The 25488-nt window shown below is 34.4% G+C and overlaps 1 protein-coding gene across 1 annotated transcript; it reads right to left on the bottom strand.

Annotated features, from left to right (window-relative positions):
• Positions 1 to 18618: 18618 nt before the first annotated feature.
• LOC128642398 (hemoglobin larval subunit alpha-like) lies at positions 18619 to 19961 on the bottom strand. Its single transcript, XM_053695156.1, has 3 exons — positions 19867 to 19961; positions 19285 to 19489; positions 18619 to 18747 (listed from the first exon to the last, which is right to left on the bottom strand). Exons 1-3 carry the CDS (start codon positions 19959 to 19961, stop codon positions 18619 to 18621), a joined length of 429 nt encoding a protein of 142 aa, XP_053551131.1.
• Positions 19962 to 25488: the final 5527 nt, after the last annotated feature.

The following is a 25488-nucleotide window of genomic DNA, read 5'->3' as shown; positions in this document are numbered from 1 at the left end:
AGATAAACAAGGGGCGCCAACATAGTGTGAATCGTTCAAACAACAAATATAAAAGTGATGTGCAAAAAACTACTCACAAGGAAAGTGGCACCTTAAATGAATAAGGTGCGATAAAGCAGGCTGACATTCAAATTCCAGCAGTCAGTACGCTGGAGGTCTCACCCAGAGGACCTGTGGAATCCAGATAGGCGTCTAGAAAGTAGCACCCACGTTTTTCAGGGCCAATGGCCGGACCAGGTGAGCTGCAAGCTGATAGGTGTTCTCCTGCTGCACTCACGCCACCGAGACTTTTCTCCAAAAACGACAGTGTCAGTGTATGAAAGGTTCCGTGGTAAAAGTCCTGTTTCAAAAACAAGTGGATCGTGGAAAGAAGCAAAAATACCGGGTCGTGGTATAAAACAAACAGTATTTATTTTGCAACGCGTTTCTCAGTCTATTCCAGACCGTTTCATCAGGCATAATCATAGTTAACAATAGAGATCTATTTAAACCCACAGTGACCCGGAATTGAAACAAAAGGTCAACTCTATTAACAATGTTGCAATTGCAAAAACATTTAACTTTTGATACATTGTATAAATTGGTTTGAACAATTGTGACCACACAGATAACACTTAAATAAAAAGTATATAAAAAACCCTATTCGCAATTACCAAATATATCTGGAAAAAAATAAAATATCTCATAGTAAACTGGACATATATTAACATGTGTGTATATGTATATCTCATCTCCTGGTTGGATTCGAACCCAGGACCTAATGTGTGCTAGGCAATGGAAAAATCAAAAGGATACCTTTATGTCTTGTTTGAATTTCTTGCAAAAAGGATTAGTATTGATACAAAATATATAAATTGATCTACATGTCTCACAATGTCTAGAAGATAATCTTATTTGGTCTTTTTAATAAATGACTCTAATTTTTAAAACCAAACTAAAAGGAATTTTCTTATAAATATAAAACTAAAAAAGAAATGTTCGTGACAAATGCTTACTATAAATAAGTGACATATAAAAATTGTAAAAAATATATATGTATATATATATTTTATTTTATGGCTCCACTGGACTTGAACTTGGGACCTTCTGTATGTTAAGCGAGCATGAAATTGATAAGGCTATCTTGAAGGGCTATTTTTATGTTATATATTGGAGCAGAAATATGTTAGGAATTATGTGATTAATAATATGTATATATATATTTGGGACTCCACTGGACTCGAACTTGGGACCTTTTGTATGTTAGGCGAACAAGAAATTGGTAAAGCTATCTTGAAAGTTTATGTTATATATTGGGGCGGAAATATATTTGGGAATTATGTTATTAATTGTTTCCAATCATATACAACAACCAAATAGACTAAAAAGTGTATCCAGAATGTATATAAACAATTGTAGGTGTATGTATTGATGAATAATCAAACATTCAAAAAGATGAAATGTGCAAAATAGTGTATCGTAGAAAATAATATAAATCAGGTATGTAAAATATAATATAATATGAAACTATATAGGTGCTTGGACTATTAGGTTTAGAACCGGATAGACAAGTGCATACATATACACAACTATGTGGACATGCTCATCATGGGCATATACACATAAATATAAGTGTATGGAAACATAACATATTCTATATGTGTCTAAATTGCATTAATGCAATATATTATTGAAGACTGACAAAGAAGAGAAAAAGAAATAAGAGAGATATAATGTAGTGGTATCAACATATGGTAGTGTTTGTTAATGTATATCAAAAAATATAAGAAAATATGATGTACTAGACCCTAAAAGCTAAATCTCATATTAGATATAAATGTAACCTGTATAAAAGTGATAATTTATGTGAAGGCTGCCAAATCTACATTGGCGTTTAAGCCTAATGGATACAAGGTTTTGAGTTTGTGTATCCAATATGTTTCTAATTGCCTGAGTTTAATCAGACGATCATAATCTGTGGAAGGTGGTACATGATCAATAGGGATAATTTTATAGATATCTGAACTCCCGTCGTGTATCGTTTCACAATGGTTGGGGACACTATGGTTGGTTTTAGTTTTTTTACAATTTTTACAATTTCGATGATGTTCACCCCAACGGGTACGGAGATTTCTAATAGTGCGCCCTACATACTGGACGCCACAAATACAATTAAGGAGATACACTATATATTTAGATTCGCAATTGAGACGATGTGTGATTTGATAAGTTAAACCAGTAATATTGGATTTAAAAGATTTTTGTGAAATTGTAAATTTGCACATGTTGCAACCTCTTTTGCCACATTTAAATGATCCATGGGAAGCTAAAAAGTTTAAAGTTTTGGTTTGTTTATTGGACCGAAATTGGCAATGTTTTACTCTTTTACTGGGGGCTAATTGATTCCTTAAAGTGGGAGCTCGTCTATATACAATTTTGGGTTTTTCACCGACTATATCTTTAAGGAAAGGATCCTTTTGGATAATGTTCCAATGTTTATGTAGTATGTTTCGAATTTTGTAGTGGTTGTTATTGTATTGTGTAATGAAAAGTGGTTCACAAACAACGTTGTTTGTGGATTTCTTTTTGGTTTGATTGTTGGTGCTATTTTGGACTTTTTCAAAGATTAATTCTCTATCTAGATTGCGTGCTTTTTTAAGACATTGATTTAGTAGATCTATAGGATAACCTTTGTCTACAAAGCGTTGGTAAAGAACCTTGCTTTGAATGTCAAAAGATTCTAAATTGGAGCAATTCCTGCGTATTCTCTTAAATTGGCTGTATGGGATGTTTCTTTTCCACCCTATATGGTGGTTACTAGAGAAGTCTAGATAGCTGTTGCTATCGACTTTTTTGAAAAAAGTCTGAGAAATGATGTTACCTTGATTATCCCAACTTAGTAATAGATCCAAGAATTCTATTGAAGATTTTTGTATATTAGCTGTGAAGGTTAAACCCATCTGATTCTGATTTAAATGTTCTATTAGTGTGTTAGCTAGCTCGTGGCTCCCTCTTAAAATAAAAATCAGGTCATCTATATAGCGGCCATAGTATACCAGGTTCGCCCAAAAGCTTGAGGAATAAATATATCGGTCTTCAAAGATTCCCATAAACAAATTTGCAAAGCTCGGGGCGAACCTGGTACCCATGGCCGTCCCCTTGACCTGTAGAAAAAATCTATCTTGAAAAATAAAATAATTGTGCTTGAGGATGTATTCTATTCCTTCCAATATAAATTCTTTTTGGATGTCTGGCATATATAGGTCCTTTTCCAAAAAGATGGAAACTGCATTAATACCCATGTTATGGCAAATGTTAGAATAAAGGGAGCCAACATCACAAGTGATCCAAATTAGATCATCGTTAGTAGAAATGTTTTTAAGTTGATATAGTAAATGTGTGCTATCTCTGATATAGGAGGGTAAAGTAACAACATATTTTTGTAAAAATTGATCTAAATAAAAAGATAAATTGTATGTGAGGTTACCAATGCCTGCTATAATGGGGCGTCCAGGTGGATTAACTTGATCTTTGTGGATTTTGGGCAGGTGGTAATAGTGTGCCACACTAGGATTTGTGACTTTGAGAAATTCTTTCTCTTCTTTATTTAGAATACCTGTGGATATGCCCTTTTGTATTAGTGTACTGTACCCTTTTAGGAAAATACTTGTTGGATTGAAAGAGATTTCCCTATAATATTCAGTGTCTGTTAAAATTCTATTGGCCTCTTTGAGATAATCTCCTAGATCTTGTAGGACAATACCACCGCCCTTATCTGCATCCTTGATTATCAGATTTTTATTGTTGGCTAGCATACGTAAAGCTGTTTGTTCGCTTTTGTGTAAATGGTACTGTTTTTTGTGATCTTTTGAAAGTTTTTCAAGATCCTCAATGACTGATCTTTGATATAATTCTATATAGTGGTTTGTTGAAAAAGATGGTGTAAATTGGGATTTTACCTTAATATCTGTATGAATATAATCATCAAATAAATGGGTAGTTAGGCTTTCTGTTTCTGCAAATATGACCTTCATATTCTTATTAGGGGTCATATTATTGACTAGTATAGTCTGTGTATTTTCAGGTTGTATATATTTTTGTTGTTTTAGTTTCTTTTGTGCAAAGAATTTCTGCAAGGATAGTTTCCTTGTAAATTTATTAACATCCACAAATAGATGATATAAGTTGTGAGGATTGGGTGGGCAGTATGAAAGGCCTTTGTGGAGTACTCTTTTCTCATTAGTTGTTAGAATGTGCGATGATAAATTGAATATACCTTGTTCTAATTTGGATAATTTTTCTTTTTTGGCTGATAAACCCCTTCCTCTAGACCCTCTTGGTCTGAAGTGTACGGTCTTTTTCGTTGTTTTTCTACACTTAGGTTGCTGTTTGGAAAGGGATGTCTGTTGTGATTTTGGCCATTCTCTAAAAAAGAAGAGGAATGTTCATATGAGGTGCCTGGTGTGTTTTCTTCATCTGGCAAAGATGCTAAAATATTGAATCTATTTGTGTGTTCTAATGGATTGTTTGGTTTGAGTATATGCCCATGGGGTCTCTCCAAAAGTGTTCTATTAGGTTGTTGTGTATGATAATTTGTTGTAACCTGATTGTGAGAAGTAGGATGATTGGAATGAGGCCTGAAGCCATGCTGGGGTGAAAAATGTTGTTGATATGTGTTAGAATGGTTATCACGAAATTGACTCTGATATGTCCCTTGTGGATATTGTTGGGAATGTCTATTTGTGTTGGAGTAATGAGTTCTAGGTCCATAGTTATTACGGGGGTTTGGGGAATTGAATCTGTAATTCTCATTGTAGTGCGGTCTATAATTAGTATTGTAATTGTTATGTGTATTCCTGTAGGTTCTGTTTTGTTGAAACGGTCTGGAATAGACTGAGAAACGCGTTGCAAAATAAATACTGTTTGTTTTATACCACGACCCGGTATTTTTGCTTCTTTCCACGATCCACTTGTTTTTGAAACAGGACTTTTACCACGGAACCTTTCATACACTGACACTGTCGTTTTTGGAGAAAAGTCTCGGTGGCGTGAGTGCAGCAGGAGAACACCTATCAGCTTGCAGCTCACCTGGTCCGGCCATTGGCCCTGAAAAACGTGGGTGCTACTTTCTAGACGCCTATCTGGATTCCACAGGTCCTCTGGGTGAGACCTCCAGCGTACTGACTGCTGGAATTTGAATGTCAGCCTGCTTTATCGCACCTTATTCATTTAAGGTGCCACTTTCCTTGTGAGTAGTTTTTTGCACATCACTTTTATATTTGTTGTTTGAACGATTCACACTATGTTGGCGCCCCTTGTTTATCTTCCATTCTAGACACCCTGACCCATCGCACCGCGGGACACAAGAGGAGCACGCCAAACACCTGAACACATCACTGTTCACATATTAGGATTGGACACTTATTTTTTACATCACAGCAATTTTTGGGACATTGATAAGTACTTTTTTTATATATTTTACTAATCGCCACAAATATCATTGTTTATCTGTGATATCTGATTATTTCAATGTATCACTAATATTATACACAAATTGTCCTGAGCACTTGTTTTACACACAATTTATTTTCGTCATTATTATAATTTTTTACACATACCAAACACTGTGCTGTTTATAAAAAAATAATTTTTTTTTTTTTTTTTTTTTTTTTTTTTTTATTTATGCATACGGGTACAAACCCAATCATAAAGTGGTAGGTCCCACTTTGATAACCTGTGTTCCAAGCGCATCCTCTTAAGTTTTTTCCTCCTCAGGAATTTCTTTTTATATTGGTTACTAAATGTGTGTGCTGTATATTACACTGATATAATGTAATCTATTATCTGGTTATTATATGTGTGCGCTGTATATTACACTGATTTAATGTAATTTTTTTAACTGGTTACTAAATGTGTCTGCTGCATATTACACTGATAGAATATAATCTATTAACTGGTTATTAAATGTGTGTGCTGTATATTACACTGATATAATGTAATCTATTAACTGCTTACTAAATGTGTGTGCTGTATATTACACTGATATAATGTAATTTTTTTTAACTGGTTACTAAATGTGTGTGCTGTATATTACACTGATATAATGTAATCTATTAACTGGATACTAAATGTGTGTGCTGTATATTACACTGATATAATGTAATCTATTAACTGGTTACTAAATGTGTGTGCTGTATATTACACTGATATAATGTAATCTATTACTGGTTACTAAATCTGTGTGCTGCCTATTACACTGATATTATGTAATTTATTAACTGGTTACTAAATGTGCGTGCTGTATATTACACTGATATAAATGTAATCTATTAACTGTTTATTAAATGTGTGTGCTGTATATTACACTAATATTATGTCATCTCTTAACTGGTTACTAAATGTGTGTGCTGTATATTACATTGATATAATGTAATCTATTAACTGTTTATTAAATGTGTGCGCTGTATATTACACTGATATAATGTAATCTATTAACTGTTTATTAAATGTGTGCGCTGTATATTACACTGATATAATGTCATCTATTAACTGGTTACGAAATGTGTGTGCTGTATATTACATTGATATAATGTAAGATATTAATTGGTTACTAAATGTGTGTGCTTTATATTACACTGATTTAATGTAAGATATTAACTGGTTACTAAATGTGTGCGCTGAATATTACACTGACATAATGTAATCTATTAACTGGTTATTAAATGTGTGTGCTTTATATTACACTGATATAATGTCATCTATTAACTGATTATTAAATGTGTGTGCTGTATATTACACCGATTTAATGTAATCAATTAACTGGTTACTAAATAGGCGTGTTGCATATTACACTGATATAATGTGATCTATTAACTGGTTATTAAATGTGTGTGCTGTATATTACACTGATATAATGTCAATCTCTTAACTGGTCACTAAATGTGTGTGCTGCATATTACACTGATATAATGTAATGTATTAACTGGTTACTAATTGTGTCTGCTGCATATTACACTGATATAATGTAATTTATTAACTGGTTACTAAATGTGTGTGCTGTATATTGCACTGATATAATGTCATCTCTTAACTGGTCACTATATGTGTGTGCTGCATATTACACTGATATAATGTAATCTATTATCTGGTTATTATATGTGTGCGCTGTATATTACACTGATTTAATGTAATTTTTTTAACTGGTTACTAAATGTGTCTGCTGCATATTACACTGATAGAATATAATCTATTAACTGGTTATTAAATGTGTGTGCTGTATATTACACTGATATAATGTAATCTATTAACTGCTTACTAAATGTGTGTGCTGTATATTACACTGATATAATGTAATTTTTTTTAACTGGTTACTAAATGTGTCTGCTGCATATTACACTGATATAATATAATCTATTAACTGGTTATTAAATCTGTGTGCTGTATATTACACTGATATAATGTAATCTATTAACTGCTTACTAAATGTGTGTGCTGCATATTATAGTAATATAATGTAATCTATTAAATGGTTACTAAATGTGTGTGCTGTATATTACACTGATATAATGTAATTTATGAACTGGTTACTAAATGTGTGTGCTGCATATTACACTGATATAATGTAATTTATTAACTGGTTACTAAATGTGTGTGCTGTATATTACACTGATATAATGTAATTTATTAACTGGTTACTAAATGTGTGTGCTGTATATTACACTGATATAATGTAATCTATTAACTGGTTACTAAATGTGTGTGCTGTATATTACACTGATATAATGTAATCTATTACTGGTTACTAAATCTGTGTGCTGCCTATTACACTGATATTATGTAATTTATTAACTGGTTACTAAATGTGCGTGCTGTATATTACACTGATATAATGTAATCTATTAACTGTTTATTAAATGTGTGTGCTGTATATTAGACTAATATTATGTCATCTCTTAACTGGTTACTAAATGTGTGTGCTGTATATTACATTGATATAATGTAATCTATTAACTGTTTATTAAATGTGTGCGCTGTATATTACACTGATATAATGTAATTTATTAACTGGTTAATAAATGTGTGTGCTGTATATTACACTGATATAATGTAATCTATTAACTGGTTATTAAATGTGTACGCTGTATATTATACTGATATAATGTCATCTATTAACTGGTTACGAAATGTGTGTGCTGTATATTACATTGATATAATGTAAGATATTAATTGGTTACTAAATGTGTGTACTTTATATTACACTGATTTAATGTAAGATATTAACTGGTTACTAAATGTGTGCGCTGTATATTACACTGATATAATGTAATTTTTTTTAACTGGTTACCAAATGTGCGTGCTGTATATTACACTGATATAATGTAATCTATTAACTGGTTATTAAATGTGTGTGCTTTATATTACACTGATATAATGTCATCTATTAACTGATTATTAAATGTGTGTGCTGTATATTACACCGATTTAATGTAATCAATTAACTGGTTACTAAATAGGCGTGTTGCATATTACACTGATATAATGTAATCTATTAACTGGTTACTAAATGTGTGTGCTGTATATTACACTGATATAATGTCAATCTCTTAACTGGTCACTAAATGTGTGTGCTGCATATTACACTGATATAATGTAATCTATTAACTGGTTACTAATTGTGTCTGCTGCATATTACACTGATATAATGTAATTTATTAACTGGTTACTAAATGTGTGTGCTGTATATTGCACTGATATAATGTCAACTCTTAACTGGTCACTAAATGTGTGTGCTGCATATTACACTGATATAATGTAATCTATTATCTGGTTATTATATGTGTGCGCTGTATATTACACTGATATAATGTAATTTATCAACTGGTTACTAAATGTGTGTGCTGTATATTACACTGATATTATGTAATATATTAACTGGTTATTAAATGTGTGTGCTGTATTTTACACTGATATAATGTCATCTATTAACTGGTTACTAAATGTGTGTGCTGTATATTACACTGATATAATGTATTTTTTAACTCGTTACTAAATGTGTGTGCTGTATATTACACTGATATTATGTAATATATTAACTGGTTATTATATGTGTGTGGTTTATTTTACGCTGATATAATGCCATCTATTAACTGGTTATTAAATGTGTGTGCTATATATTACACTGATATAATGTCATCTATTAACTGGTTATTAAATGTGTGTGCTGTATATTACACTGATATAATGTAATATATTAACTGGTTATTAAATGTGTGTGCTGTATATTACACTGATATAATGCAATCTATTAACTGGTTACTAAAAGTGTGTGCTGTATATTACACTGATATAATGTTATATATTAACTGGTTATTAAATGTGTGTGCTGTATTTTACCCTGATATAATGTAATTTTTTTAACTGGTTACTAAATGTGTCTGCTGCATATTACACTGATATAATATAATCTATTAACTGGTTATTAAATGTGTGTGCTGTATATTACACTGATATAATGTAATCTATTAACTGCTTACTAAATGTGTGTGCTGCATATTACACTAATATAATGTAATCTATTAACTGGTTACTAAATGTGTGTGCTGTATATTACACTGATATAATGTAATTTATTAACTTGTAACTAAATGTGCGTGCTGTATATTATACTGATATAATGTCATCTATTAACTGGTTACTAAATGTGTGTGCTGTATATTACACTGATATAATGTAAGATATTAACTGGTTACTAAATGTGTGTGCTTTATATTACACTGATTTAATGTAAGATATTAACTGGTTACTAAATGTGGCCTAGATTTGGAGTTTGGCGATAGCCGTGAAAACCAGCGTTAGAGGCTCCTAACGCTGGTTTTAGGCTACCGCCGGTATTTGGAGTCAGTCAAAAAAGGGTCTAACGCTCACTTTTCAGGCGCGACTTTTCCATACCGCAGATCCCCTTACGTCAATTGCGTATCCTATCTTTTCAATGGGATCTTTCTAACTCCGGTATTTAGAGTCGTGGCTGAAGTGAGCGTTAGAATTCTAACGACAAAACTCCAGCCGCAGAAAAAAGTCAGTAGTTAAGAGCTTTCTGGGCTAATGCCGGTTCATAAAGCTCTTAACTACTGTGCCCTAAAGTACACTAACACCCATAAACTACCTATGTACCCCTAAACCAAGGCCCCCCCCACATCGCCGACACTCGATTAAATTTTTTTAACCCATAATCTGCCGACCGCCACCTACGTTATCCTTATGTACCCCTAATCTGCTGCCCCTAACACCGCCGACCCCTATATTATATTTATTAACCCCTAATCTGCCCCCCACAACGTCGCCGCCAGCTACCTACACTTATTGACCCCTAATCTGCCGTCCGCATGCCGCCGCCAGCTACATTATAGCTATGTACCCCTAATCTGCTGCCCTAACATCGCCGACCCCTATATTATATTTATTAACCCCTAATCTGCCCCCCACAACGTCGCCGCCAGCTACCTACACTTATTAACCCCTAATCTGCCGACCGCAAAGAGCCGCCACCTACATTATAGCTATGTACCCCTAATCTGCTGCCCCTAACACCGCCGACCCCTACATTATATTTATTAACCCCTAACCTGCCCCCCACAACATCGCCTCCACCTGCCTACACTTATTAACCCCTAATCTGCTGACCGCAAAGAGCCGCCACCTACATTATAGCTATGTACCCCTAATCTGCTGCCCCTAACACCGCCGACCCCTATATTATATTTATTAACCCCTAATCTGCCCTCCCTAACATCGCCGACACCTAACTTCAATTATTAACCCCTAATCTGCCGACCGAATCTCGCCGCTATTCTAATAAATGTATTAACCCCTAAAGCTAAGTCTAACCCTAACACTAACACCCCCCTAAGTTAAATATAATTTAAATCTAACGAAATAAATTAACTCTTATTAAATAAACTATTCCTATTTAAAAATAAATACTTACCTGTAAAATAAACCCTAATATAGCTACAATATAAATCATAATTATATTATAGCTATTTTAGGATTTATATTTATTTTACAGGTAACTTTGTATTTATTTTAACCAGGTACAATAGCTATTAAATAGTTAAGAACTATTTAATAGCTAAAATAGTTAAAATAATTACAAAATTACCTGTAAAATAAATCCTAACCTAAGTTACAATTAAACCTAACACTACACTATCAATAAATTAATTAAATAAAATACCTACAATTACCTACAATTAAACCTAACACTACACTATCAATAAATAAATTAAATAAAATAACTACAATTAAATAAACTAACTAAAGTACAAAAAATAAAAAAGAACTAAGTTACAAAAAATAAAAAAATGTTTACAAACATAAGAAAAATATTACAACAATTTTAAACTAATTACACCTACTCTAAGCCCCCTAATAAAATAACAAAGCCCCCCAAAATAAAAAATGCCCTACCCTATTCTAAATTACAAAAGTTCAAAGCTCTTTTACCTTACCAGCCCTGAACAGGGCCCTTTGCGGGGCATGCCCCAAGAAATTCAGCTCTTTTTCCTGTAAAAAAACACATACAATACCCCCCCCAACATTACAACCCACCACCCACATACCCCTAATCTAACCCAAACCCCCCTTAAATAAACCTAACACTAAGCCCCTGAAGATCTTCCTACCTTGTCTTCACCTCACCGGGTATCACACCGATCCATCCTGGCTCCGATATCTTCATCTAAGCCCAAGCGGGGGCTAGACATCCATCATCCGACGGCTGAAGAAGTCCAGAAGAGGCTCCAAAGTCTTCATCCTATCCGGGAAGAAGAGTAGATCCGGACCGGCAACCATCTTCTTCCAAGCGGCATCTTCTATCTTCATCCGATGAGGACCGGCTCCATCTTGAAGACCTCCACCGCGGACCCATCTTCTTCCGACGACGACTTCCAGATGAATGACGGTTCCTTTAAAGGACGTCATCCAAGATGGCGTCCCTCGAATTCCGATTGGCTGATAGGATTCTATCAGCCAATCGGAATTAAGGTAGGAATATTCTGATTGGCTGATGGAATCAGCCAATCAGAATCAAGTTCAATCCGATTGGCTGATTAGATCAGCCAATCGGATTGAACTTGATTCTGATTGGCTGATTCCATCAGCCAATCAGAATATTCCTACCTTAATTCCGATTGGCTGATAGAATCCTATCAGCCAATCGGAATTCGAGGGACGCCATCTTGGATGACGTCCTTTAAAGGAACCGTCATTCGTCGTCTAGTCGTCGGTTGAAGAGGATGTTCCGCGTCGGCTTGGAAGAAGATGGTTCCGCTCCGCTCCAGAAGAAAGAAGATTGAAGATGCGGCTTGATAGAAGACTTCATCCAGATGATGGACTTCCGACTTCAGCCCGAGGATGGATTTCTTCAGTCGCCGCTTGGATCCAGACTTCAGCCGAGGATGGACGTCACTCTTCAGCCCCCCGCTTGGGCTTGGATCAACACTTCCGAGGCTTGGATCAAGACTTCCGAGGACGGATCGGTGAACCTGGCAGGGTGAAGATAAGGTAGGAAGATCTTCAGGGGCTTAGTGTTAGGTTTATTTAAGGGGGGTTTGGGTTAGATTAGGGGTATGTGGGTGGTGGGTTGTAATGTTGGGGGGGGGTATTGTATGTTTCTTTTTACAGGCAAAAGAGCTGAATTCTTTGGGGCATGCCCCGCAAAGGGCCCTGTTCAGGGCTGGTAAGGTAAAAGAGCTTTGAACTTTTGTAATTTAGAATAGGGTAGGGCATTTTTTTATTTTGGGGGGCTTTGTTATTTTATTAGGGGGCTTAGAGTAGGTGTAATTAGTTTAAAATTGTTGTAATATTTTTCTAATGTTTGTAAAAAAAAAATTATTTTTTGTAACTTAGTTCTTTTTTATTTTTTGTACTTTAGTTAGTTTATTTCATTGTATTTATTTGTAGATATTGTATTTAAATAATTTATTGATAGTGTAGTGTTAGGTTTAATTGTAGGTAATTGTTGGTATTTGATTTAATTAATTTATTGATAGTGTAGTGTTAGGTTTAATTGTAACTTAGGTTAGGATTTATTTTACAGGTAATTTTGTAATTATTTTAACTATTTTAGCTATTAAATAGTTCTTAACTATTTAATAGCTATTGTACCTGGTTAAAATAAATACAAAGTTACCTGTAAAATAAATATAAATCCTAAAATAGCTATAATATAATTATAATTTATATTGTAGCTATATTAGGATTTATTTTACAGGTAAGTATTTAGCTTTAAATAGGAATAATTTATTTAATAAGAGTTAATTTATTTAGTTAGATTAAAATTATATTTAATTTAGGGGGGTGTTAGTGTTAGGGTTAGACTTAGCTTTATGGGTTAATACATTTATTAGAATAGCGGTGAGCTCCAGTCGGCAGATTAGGGGTTAATGTTTGAAGTTAGGTGTCGGCGATGTTAGGGAGGGCAGATTAGGGGTTAATACTATTTATTATAGGGTTATTGAGGCGGGAGTGAGGCGGATTAGGGGTTAATAACTTTATTATAATAGCGGTGCAGTCCGGTCGGCAGATTAGGGGTTAATAAGTGTAGGTAGGTGGAGGCGACGTTGTGGGGGGCAGATTAGGGGTTAATAAATATAATATAGGGGTCGGCGGTGTTAGGGGCAGCAGATTAGGGGTACATAGGGATAATGTAAGTAGCGGCGGTTTACGGAGCGGCAGATTAGGGGTTAAAAATAATATGCAGGGGTCAGCGATAGCGGGGACAGCAGAATAGGGGTTAATAAGTGTAAGGTTAGGGGTGTTTAGACTCGGGGTACATGTTAGGGTGTTAGGTGCAGACGTAGGAAGTGTTTCCCCATAGACAACAATGGGGCTGCGTTAGGAGCTGAACGCGGCTTTTTTGCAGGTGTTAGGTTTTTTTTCAGCTCAAACAGCCCCATTGTTTTCTATGGGGGAATCGTGCACAAGCACGTTTTTGAGGCTGGCCGCGTCCGTAAGCAACTCTGGTATCGAGAGTTGAAGTTGCGTTAAATATGCTCTACGCTCCTTTTTTGGAGCCTAACGCAGCCATTCTGTGGACTCTCAATACCAGAGTTATTTAAAAGGTGCGGCCAGAAAAAAGCCAGCGTTAGCTACGCGGGTCGTTACCGACAAAACTCTAAGTCTAGCCGTGTGTGCGCAGTATATTACACTGATATAATGTAATTTTTTTTTAACTGGTTACCAAATGTGTGTGCTGTATATTACACTGATATAATGTAATCTATTAACTGGTTGTTAAATGTGTGTGCTTTATATTACACTGATATAATGTCATCTATTAACTGGTTATTAAATGTGTGTGCTGTATATTACACTGATATAATGTAATCTATTAACTGGTTATTAAATGTGTGTGCTTTATATTACACTGATATAATGTCATCTATTAACTGGTTATTAAATGTGTGTGCTGTATATTACACCGATTTAATGTAATCAATTAACTGGTTACTAAATAGGCGTGTTGCATATTACACTGATATAATGTAATCTATTAACTGGTTACTAAATGTGTGTGCTGTATATTACACTGATATAATGTCATCTCTTAACTGGTCACTAAATGTGTGTGCTGCATATTACACTGATATAATGTCATCTATTAACTGGTTACTAATTGTGTGTGCTGCATATTACACTGATATAATGTAATTTATTAACTGGTTACTAAATGTTTGTGCTGTATATTACACTGATATAATATAATTTATTAACTGGTCACTAAATGTGTGTGCTGCATATTACACTGATATAATATAAGCTATTAACTGGTTATTATATGTGTGCGCTGTATATTACACTGATATAATGTAATCTATTAACTGGTTACTAAATGTGTGTGCTGCATATTACACTGATATAATATAAGCTATTAACTGGTTATTATATGTGTGCGCTGTATATTACACTGATATAATGTAATCTATTAACTGGTTACTAAATGTGCGTGCTGTATATTACACTGATATAATGTCATCTATTAACTGGTTACTAAATGTGTGTGCTGTATATTACACTGATATAATGTAATCTATTAACTGGTTACTAAATGTGTGTGCTGTATATTACACTGATATAATGTAATCTATTAACTGGTTACTAAATGTGTGTGCTGTATATTACACTGATATAATGTAATCTATTAACTGGTGATTAAATGTGCGTGCTGTATATTACACTGATATAATGTAATCTATTAACTGGTGATTAAATGTGCGTGCTGTATATTACACTGATATAATGTAATCTATTAACTGGTGATTAAATGTGCGTGCTGTATATTACACTGATATAATGTAATCTATTAACTGGTTACTAAATGTGTGTGCTGCATATTACACTGATATAATGTAATCTATTAACTGGGTACTAAATGTGCGTGCTGTATATTACACTGATATAATGTCATCTATTAACTGGTTACTAAATGTGTGTGCTGTATATTACACTGATATAATGTCATCTATTAACTGGTTACTAAATGTGCGTGCTGTATATTACACTGATATAATGTCATCTATTAACTGGTTACTAAATGTGTGTGCTGTATATTACACTGATATTATGTAATCTATTAACTGGTTACTAAATGTGTGTGCTGTATATTACACTGATATAATGTAATCTATTAACTGGTTACTAAATATGTGTGCTATATATTACACTAATATAATGTAATCTATTAACTGGTTACTAAATGTGTGTGCTGTATATTACACTGATATAATGTAATCTAGTAACTGGTTACTAAATGTGTGTGCTGTATATTACACTGATATAATGTAATTTATTAACCGGTTACTAAATGTGCGTGCTGTATATTACACTGATATAATGTAATCTATTAACTGGTTGTTAAATGTGTGTGCTGCATATTACACTGATATAATGTAATCTAGTAACTGGTTACTAAATGTGTGTGCTGCATATTACACTGATATAATGTAATATCTTAACTGGTTGTTAAATGTGTGTGCTGTATATTACACTGATATAATGTAATCTAGTAACTGGTTATTAAATGTGTGTGCTGTATTTTACACTGATATAATGTTATCTATTAACTGGTTACTAAATGTGTGTTGCATATTACACTGATATTATGTAATCTATTTACTGGTTACTAAATGTGTGTGCTGTATATTACACTGATATAATGTCATCTATTAACTGGTTATTAAATGTGTGTGCTGTATATTACACTGATATAATGTAATCTATTAACTGGTTATTAAATGTGTGTGCTTTATATTACACTGATATAATGTAATCTATTAACTGGTTATTAAATGTGTGTGCTGTATATTACACTGATATAATGTATTCTATTAAATGGTTACTAAATGTGTGTGTTGTATATTACACTGATATAATGTCATCTATTAACTGGTTACTAAATGTGTGTGCTGTATATTACACTGATATAATGTAATCTATTAACTGGTTATTAAATGTGTGTGCTGCATATTACACTGATATAATGTAATCTATTAACTGTTATTAAATGTGTGTGCTGTATATTACACTGATATAATGTAATATATTAACTGGTTATTAAATGTGTGTGCTGTATATTACACTGATATAATGTAATATATTAACTGGTTACTAAATGTGTGTGCTGTATATTACACTGATATAATGTCATCTATTAATTGGTTACTAAATGTGTGTGCTGTATATTACACTGATATAATGTCATCTATTAACTGGTTATTAAATGTGTGTGCTGTATATTACACTGATATAATGTCATCTATTAACTGGTTATTAAATGTGTGTGCTGTATATTACACTGATATAATGTAATCTATTAACTGGTTACTAAATGTGTGTGCTGTATATTACACTGATATAATGTAATCTAGTAACTGGTTACTAAATGTGTGTGCTGCATATTACACTGATATAATGTCATCTATGAACTGGTTATTAAATGTGTGTGCTGTATATTACACTGATATCATGTCATCTATTAACTGGTTACTAAATGTGTGTGCTGCATATTACACTTATATTATGTAATTTATTTACTGGTTACTAAATGTGCGTGCTGTATATTACACTGATATAATGTAATCTATTTACTGGTTACTAGATGTGTGTGCTGTATATTACTCTGATATAATGTAATCTATTTACTGGTTACTAAATGTGTGTGCTGTATATTACACAGATATAATGTAATCTATTAACTGGTTATTAAATGTGTGCGCTGTATATTACACTGATATAATCTAATCTATTAACTGGTTATTAAATGTGTGTGCTGTATATTACACTAATATAATGTAATCTATTAACTGGTTACTAAATGTGTGTGCTGTATATTACACTAATATAATGTAATCTATTAACTGGTTACTAAATGTGTGTGCTGCATATTACACTGATATAATGTAATCTATTAACTGGTTACTAAATGTGTGTGCTGTATATTACACTAATATAATGTAATCTATTTCCTAGTAACTAAATGTGTGTGCTGTATATTACACTGATATAATGTAATCTATTAACTGGTTACTAAATGTGTGTGCTGTATATTACACTAATATAATGTAATCTATTAACTGGTTACTAAATGTGTGTGCTGTATATTACACTAATATAATGTAATCTATTTACTAGTAACTAAATGTGTGTGCTGTATATTACACTGATATAATGTAATCTATTAACTGGTTACTAAATGTGTGTGCTGTATATTACACTAATATAATGTAATCTATTAACTGGTTACTAAATGTGTGTGCTGTATATTACACTAATATAATGTAATCTATTAACTGGTTACTAAATGTGTGTGCTGCATATTACACTTATATTATGTAATCTATTAACTGGTTACTAAATGTGTGTGCTGTATATTACACTAATATAATGTAATCTATTAACTGGTTATTATATGTGTGTGCTGTATATTACACTGATATAATGTAATCTATTAACTGGTTACTAAATGCAAACTCATCTCCCCTGCTCTCTCAGTTTATAACTCCCCTAAATGTATCACCCCTGATATGTAAGCTTATGGCACCCCTAAATTAATGCCTGTGCAGTGTAATGAAATCTGTATTTTAACAATAGATTGATACTTTTATTCCTGCAGTGTCTTAAATGTTTTACAGAAACCCATTTCAAGTTTTGTTTCTGCAGCTTTTCCCAAACAGTTTCTAAACTAGGATTTTACACCCGCTTGGGTACTTGTCCTGTCCTCTCTCTCCCTCAAGCAAACCTTTTTGTTATGCAATTTAGCGATACAACTGATTATGTTCCATAGCACCCACCTGTGCTTCTGTTCCTTCTAACTAACTGATCAATAAAGACAGAGCGCACAGGCTATAGCACAGCTTGCATATATATACACAATATCTCTTCTATCCTCTGTACACACAGTATTACTGTTGGCTAATGTAATAGACAGCTTTATGGGAGATATTATAAAGTGTTTTTTTAGTGTAGATAAGGATGAAGTAACAAACACAGTTATAAGCTTATAAATTTATTTATATTATTGTACAAGTGGGTGACATTGAAACATCCAGTCCGGTCACTATAAACCTTCCTCAGGCTCTGGGTTTATCTGTACTTGGAGGTCAGCACAGTGGACACAGCAGAGAGGAACTTGTCCCACGCGGCCTGGGCTACAACATCAAACTCCTCTGGGAAGTGACTAGCCAGGACAACCTGAATACAGTGGGACAGCAGCTGCAAGAGAAGAAGATGGGGACAGAGTTACATGGGAAGGGACCATATGGGACAGGTACAGACTAAGCTGCTAATTAATTAAACCTCATTAACCAGAGCACAGAGTCACATAGCTCATATCAGCATATTCACACAATAAAGGTGACATTTTTGTACATGACTCTATCCTTTTCACATAATAAAGGTGACATTACTGTACATGACTCTATTCTATTCACATAATAAAGGTGACATCACTGTACTTGTCAATTGACTCATCCTATTCACACAATAAAGGTGACATTACTGTACTTGTTACATGACTATCCTATTCACACAATAAAAGTGACATTACTGTTCTTGTCACATGACTTTATCCTATTCGCACAATAAAAGTGACATTACTGTACTTGTCACATGACTCTAACCTGGGTTTCAGCTACTCTCTATCTTATCCTCACACATTAGAGATAAATCACATGGTATTTTGTCTGTTACTGCTCCCTGTAAAATGAACCTCACATGGGACAATATCTGTGTAATAAGGTCATGTCTCACCTTGAAGTTTCCAGGGTCCACTCTCAGGTTGTAAGCGTGCAGGTCACTGATCTTAGCCAGGGCCTCATCCAAATTGTCTAGATGTTTGGCAGCTTCACCAATGGCAGACAGGACCTTCCCACCATGGGCCTGGAGATCAACAGAGCCAGGTGTCAGGTCAAAGTGGTGAAAGTAAGTCTTGGTCTGAGGGAAGCTCTGAAATAGCCTGAGAACATCACATCACATTGTAGTTATTAGGTGACATCACATTATGGATAATAGTTATCATGTGACATCACGTTATGGGTTACAGTCATCAGGTGACATCACATTATGGGTTACAGTCATCAGGTGACATCACATTATGGATTATAGTTATCAGATGACATCACATTATGAGTTGCAGTTATCAGGTAACTTCACATTATGGGTTATAGTTATCAGGTGATCACATTATTTGTTATAGTCATAAGGTGACATCACATTATGAGTTTACTGTTATTAGGTGATATCACATTATGGGATTATAGTTATCAGGTGACCACATTATTAGTTATAAACCTTAAAAACAACCTATAAAACACAACAGACGGTTTCAGTTACCTGTCCAGAGCTTCAGCACCAATGGTGCTGACATTTGAGGAGATTTTGCCCCACAGGGACAGGATAGCGGACTTCTCAGCAGCAGACAGCGTCATCTTCCTGAGTATTGTGTGTGTGTCAGATGCAGATCTGAGAAGCTTGTGCTGTCTGTTGGGTTTTGGGTCATTTTATAGGGGAAGGGTCAATAGCACTTGGCTGTGTTCCAAGCACATTGGTCACTTCTCATCTCCACCCAAATATATCAGCCCTAATTATCTACAAATGCTGTCTCAGGACAATTATCCAAAGATTCAGCAAGTGCTTACTTTTTCACAGTTATTATTTTAATGATATGTCAACATTCTAATACATTTTCTAATTATGCTGGGGCACATTTAGCTGCACAAATAGTGTGTATTATTTCCCATGAAATTCATAGGATTTTCTCGAATTCACATTATATCAACTTTAAAAAAAATGCTATGCCCTTATAAGTTCCTTTTCATTAAATTAAAACCTGTGAGATTGTAACTTTATCAGCTAATGTACAACTGTAACTGGCCTCAGCAGAGGAAATAAGATAACAAGCTTTTAAATACAGGGTAACCAAGGTTCCAACATGTCTCACACGTTACTTTATGGACGCACTGGTGTGGGGCTGTATACGCTCAGCATACTATTTTAACAAAATAAATGTATTACAAATACACCTACATCATTTTAAATTTGAATGTCTCTGAACTGGTTTAAATTCGAGAACATATGAAATTCACTTTGTAAGGGAATTTTAAATTAAATGAATCCCATTGAGATTACATCTCCACTTTATTTTAATTAATACAGCTGCAAATTACTTTCCTCCAAGTCTTCCTAGTTTGAGCCCACCAATGAGTAAACTACATTGTGTTACACGCTAAATTAACGCTACTTTTAAAAATAATATCAATGGTTGGTATTAGCAAATTTATTGTGTATGAGGATCAGTCCAATCTGCAGAAAATGTATCATTCTGAGACACTGGATTTACCTAATTATGAAGTCAATTTATTTTCTTACTGGGAACTATGTGATAAAAAAGTTATTTTGATAACAAGAGCTTCATTTAGTAGCAAATCTGTTGTTTGTTGAACCAGCAAAGAAGGCAATTAGAACAGGCCACATTCCCATGAAATATAACGTTTTTGTACGATATTTTTATGCAATGTGGATATCTGTATTTGTTGCACACTTTCAGCATTCAGATAAAATTCAGTTCTATAAAAAGCAGCCTGTGTTCATTTTAGTGCTACCGTTTATTACAGTAAGGATGCAATTGCAGAAAGTTAAAGCTCTAATATAAAAATAACCATCAGCCAGATTACGAGTTTTGCGTTATGAGTGGCTCGCTACTAACTTGCAAGTTTTTTCCACTGCTCATCTTTAATAGCGCTGCTATTACAGGTTTGCAAAAAACGGCATTTGCGGGCGATATGGCAGCGTTGAGCTCCATATCACACACAAATACCAGCGCTGATTTGACGTGCTCGTGCACGATTTCCCCATACACATCAATGGGGAGAGCCGGCTAAAAAAAGCCTAGCGTAAAGCTCCGTAACGCAGCCCCATTAATGTCTATGGGGAAAGAAAATGTATGTTTAACCTAACATAAACCCCGAGTCTAAACACCCCTAATCTGCCGCCCCCAACACATCGCCGCCACCTACATTACACTTATTAACCCCTAATCTGCCGTCCCCAATGTCGCGCCTCCTACCTACACTTATTAACCCCTAATCTGCCGCCCCCAATCTTGCCGCCACCTACATAAATTTATTAAAGGGACAGTCAACACCAGAATTTTTGTTGTTTAAAAAGATAGATAATCCCTTTATTACCCATTCCCCAGTTTTGCAAAACCAACACAGTTATAATAATACACTTTTTACTTCTGTGACTGACTTGTATCTAAGCATCTCCTGACTGCCCCTAATCACATGACTTTTAGTTATTATCTATTGACTTGCATTTTAGCCAATTAGTGCATAGTCTGCCACTAGCCACGGGCGTGATTACAATGCTATCTATATGGCCTACATGAGGTAGCTCTCCCCTGCTGTGAAAAGTAAATAAAATAGAGGCAGTCTTCAAGGGCTTAGAAATTATCATATGTGCTTTCCTAGGTTTGCTTTCAACTAGAATACCAAGAGAACAAAGCAAAATTGTTGATAAAAGTAAATTGGAAAGTTGTTTAAAATTACATGCCCTATTTGAAAAATTTAAGTTTGTTTTGGACTTGACTGTCCCTTTAACCCCTAATCTGCCGCCCCCAACGTCGTCGCTGCCACTATATTAAAGTTATTAACCTCTAAACCTCTGGCCTCCCACATCACTAACACTAAATAAATATATTAACCCCTAAACCTAACCCTAAGTCTAACCCTAACACCCCTAACTTTAATATAATTAAAATAAATCTAAATAAAAATTACTATTATTAGCTAAATAATACCTATTTAAGACTAAATACTTACCTGTAAAATAAACCCTAAGCTAGCTATAATATAACTAATAGCTAAGTTTGTATTTATTTTAACTAGGTAGACTAGTTAGTAAATAGTTATTAACTATTTACTAGCTACCTAGTTAAAATAAATACAAATTTACCTATAAAATAAAACCTAACCTGAGTTACACTAACACCTAACATTACACTAAAATTAAATAAATTTAAAAAATACATGTATCTAAATTACAAAAAATAATAAACACTAAATTACACAAAATAAAAATAGAAATGATCAAAAATAAAAACGAATTACTCCTAATCTAATAGTCCTATCAAAATAAACCCCCCCCCAAAAAATAATAAAACCCCTAGGCCCCTAGTTATCAAGCCGTCAACCTCAAATACGCTGGAATTCCGCAGCGTATTTGTGGCGAGGCTGATTCGCCTTAGTTATCAAGCCCTAGACACCGGCAAAAGTAGAATTTAGTGAAGTAAGCTTCGATCCGCCGGACTCAGTCCGACACAGATCGATTCTTACGTCACTACAGATGTTCCGCACACAAGTTCGGCACAATCTGCCTACTTTTGCTAGTTATCAAAAAACTAGCAGGTACGCTCTGCACTTTTCCGGCCCAGCGTACCTGGTTTTCAAACCGCCGCCCTGGAGGCGGCGGATCCCATAGGAATCAATGGGAGTCTGACCATAGCGAAAGTTCATGTTCGCTGCTGCCAGATATCCATTGATTCCTATGGGAGCTGTCTACACCTAACACCCTAACATGTACCCCGAGTCTAAACACTCCTAATCTGCCCCCCCTACACCGCTACAACTAAATAAATGTATTACCCCCTAAACCGCCGCTCCCGGAGCCCACCGCCACGCTAATAAACTGATTAACCAATAAACCGCCGCCCCCGGAGCCCACCGCCACTATAATAAATATGTTAACCCCTAAACCGCCGCTCCCGGTCCCCGCCGCAACTATAATATATGTATTAACCCCTAAACCACCGCTCCCGGACCCCGCCGCCACCTATATTAAACCTATTAACCCCTAATCTGCCCCCCTACACTGTTGCCACCTATAATAAATTTATTAACCCCTATCCTGCCCCCCCACACCGCCGCCACTGTAATAAAATTATTAACCCCTAAACCTAAGTCTAACACTAACCCTAACACCCCCCTAACTTAAATATTAATTAAATAAATCTAAATAATATTTCTCTTATTAACTAAATTAATCCTATTTAAAACTAAATACTTACCTTTAAAATAAACCCTAATATAGCTACAATATAAATAATAATTATATTGTAGCTATCTTAGGATTTATTTTTATTTTACAGGTAACTTTCAATTTATTTTAACTAGGTACAATAGCTATTAAATAGTTATTAACTATTTAATAGCTACCTAGTTAAAATAAAGAGAAATTTACCTGTAAAATAAAAACTAGCCTAAGTTACAATTACACCTAACACTACACTACACTTTAATAAATTATTCCTATTTAAAACTAAATACTTACCTGTAAAATAAACCCTAAGATAGCTACAATGTAATTAATAATTACATTGTAGCTATTTTAGGATTTATATTTATTTTACAGGTAACTTTGTATTTATTTTAGCTAGTTAGAATAGTTATTAACTATTTAATAACTACCTAGCTAAAAGAAATACAAAATTACCTGTAAAATAAATCCTAACCTAAGTTACAATTAAACCTAACACTACACTATCATTAAATTAATTAAATAAATTACCTACAAATAACTACAATTAAATTCAATTAAATAAACTAACTAAAGTACAAAAAAATAAAAAAAGCTAAGTTCAAAAAAATAAAAAAAATAAGTTACAAACATTTCAAAAATATTACAACAATTTTAAGATACTTACACCTAATCTAAGCCCCCTAATAAAATAACAAAGCCCCCCAAAATAAAAAAAAAATCCTACCCTATTCTACATTAAAAAGTTACCAGCTCTTTTACCTTACCAGCCCTTAAAATGGCCTTTTGCGGGGCATGCCCCAAAGAAAACAGCTCTTTTGCCTGTAAAATAAAAATACAACCCCCCAACATTAAAACCCACCACCCACATACTCCTAATCTAACCCAACCCTCCCTTAAATAAACCTAACACTACCCCCCTGAAGATCATCCTACCTTGAGCTGTCTTCAGCCAGCCCACCACCGATGGAACCGAAGAGGAGATCCGGAGTGGCAGAAGTCATCATTCAAGGGGTACTGAAGAAGTCTTCCATCTGATTGAAGTCAACATCCAGGCGGCGCTGAAGAGGTCTTCCATCCGATTGAAGTCTTCATCCAAGCGGCGTCTTCAATCTTCATCCATCCGGAGCAGAGCCATCTTCAGACGAGCCGATGCGGAGCCATCCTCTTCTTCCCGACGACTAACGACGAATGAAGGTTCCTTTGAGGGACGTCATCCAAGATGGCGTCCCTTCAATTCCGATTGGCTGATAGGAGTCTATCAGCCAATCGGAATTAAGGTAGGAAAAATATGATTGGCTGATTGAATCAGCCAATCAGATTGAAGTTCAATCCGATTGGCTGATCCAATCAGCCAAGCAGATTGAGCTCGCATTCTATTGGCTGTTCCGATCACAGTTATAATAATATACTTTTTACTTCTGTGACTGACTTGTATCTAAGCATCTCCTGACCGCCCCTAATCACATGACTTTTAGTTATTATCTATTGACTTGCACTTTAGCCAATTAGTGCAGTGTCTGCCACTAGCCATGGGCGTGATTACAATGCTATCTATATGGCCTACATGAGCTAGCTCTCCCCTGCTGTGAAAAGTAAATAAAATAGAGGCAGTCTTCAAGGGCTTAGAAATTATCATATGTGCTTTCCTAGGTTTGCTTTCAACTAGAATACCAAGAGAACAAAGCAAAATTGTTGATAAAAGTAAATTGGAAAGTTGTTTAAAATGACATGCCCTATTTGAAAAATTTAAGTTTGTTTTGGACTTGACTGTCCCTTTAACCCCTAATCTGCCGCCCCCAATGTCGTCGCTGCCACTATATTAAAGTTATTAACCTCTAAACCTCTGGCCTCCAACATCACTAACACTAAATAAATATATTAACCCCTAAACCTAACCCTAAGTCTAACCCTAACACC

The sequence above is a fragment of the Bombina bombina genome, chromosome 11 (assembly GCF_027579735.1).
Source record: "Bombina bombina isolate aBomBom1 chromosome 11, aBomBom1.pri, whole genome shotgun sequence".
Classification (NCBI taxonomy): Eukaryota; Metazoa; Chordata; class Amphibia; order Anura; family Bombinatoridae; genus Bombina; species Bombina bombina.
This window is presented reverse-complemented; position numbering and strand designations above follow the sequence as displayed.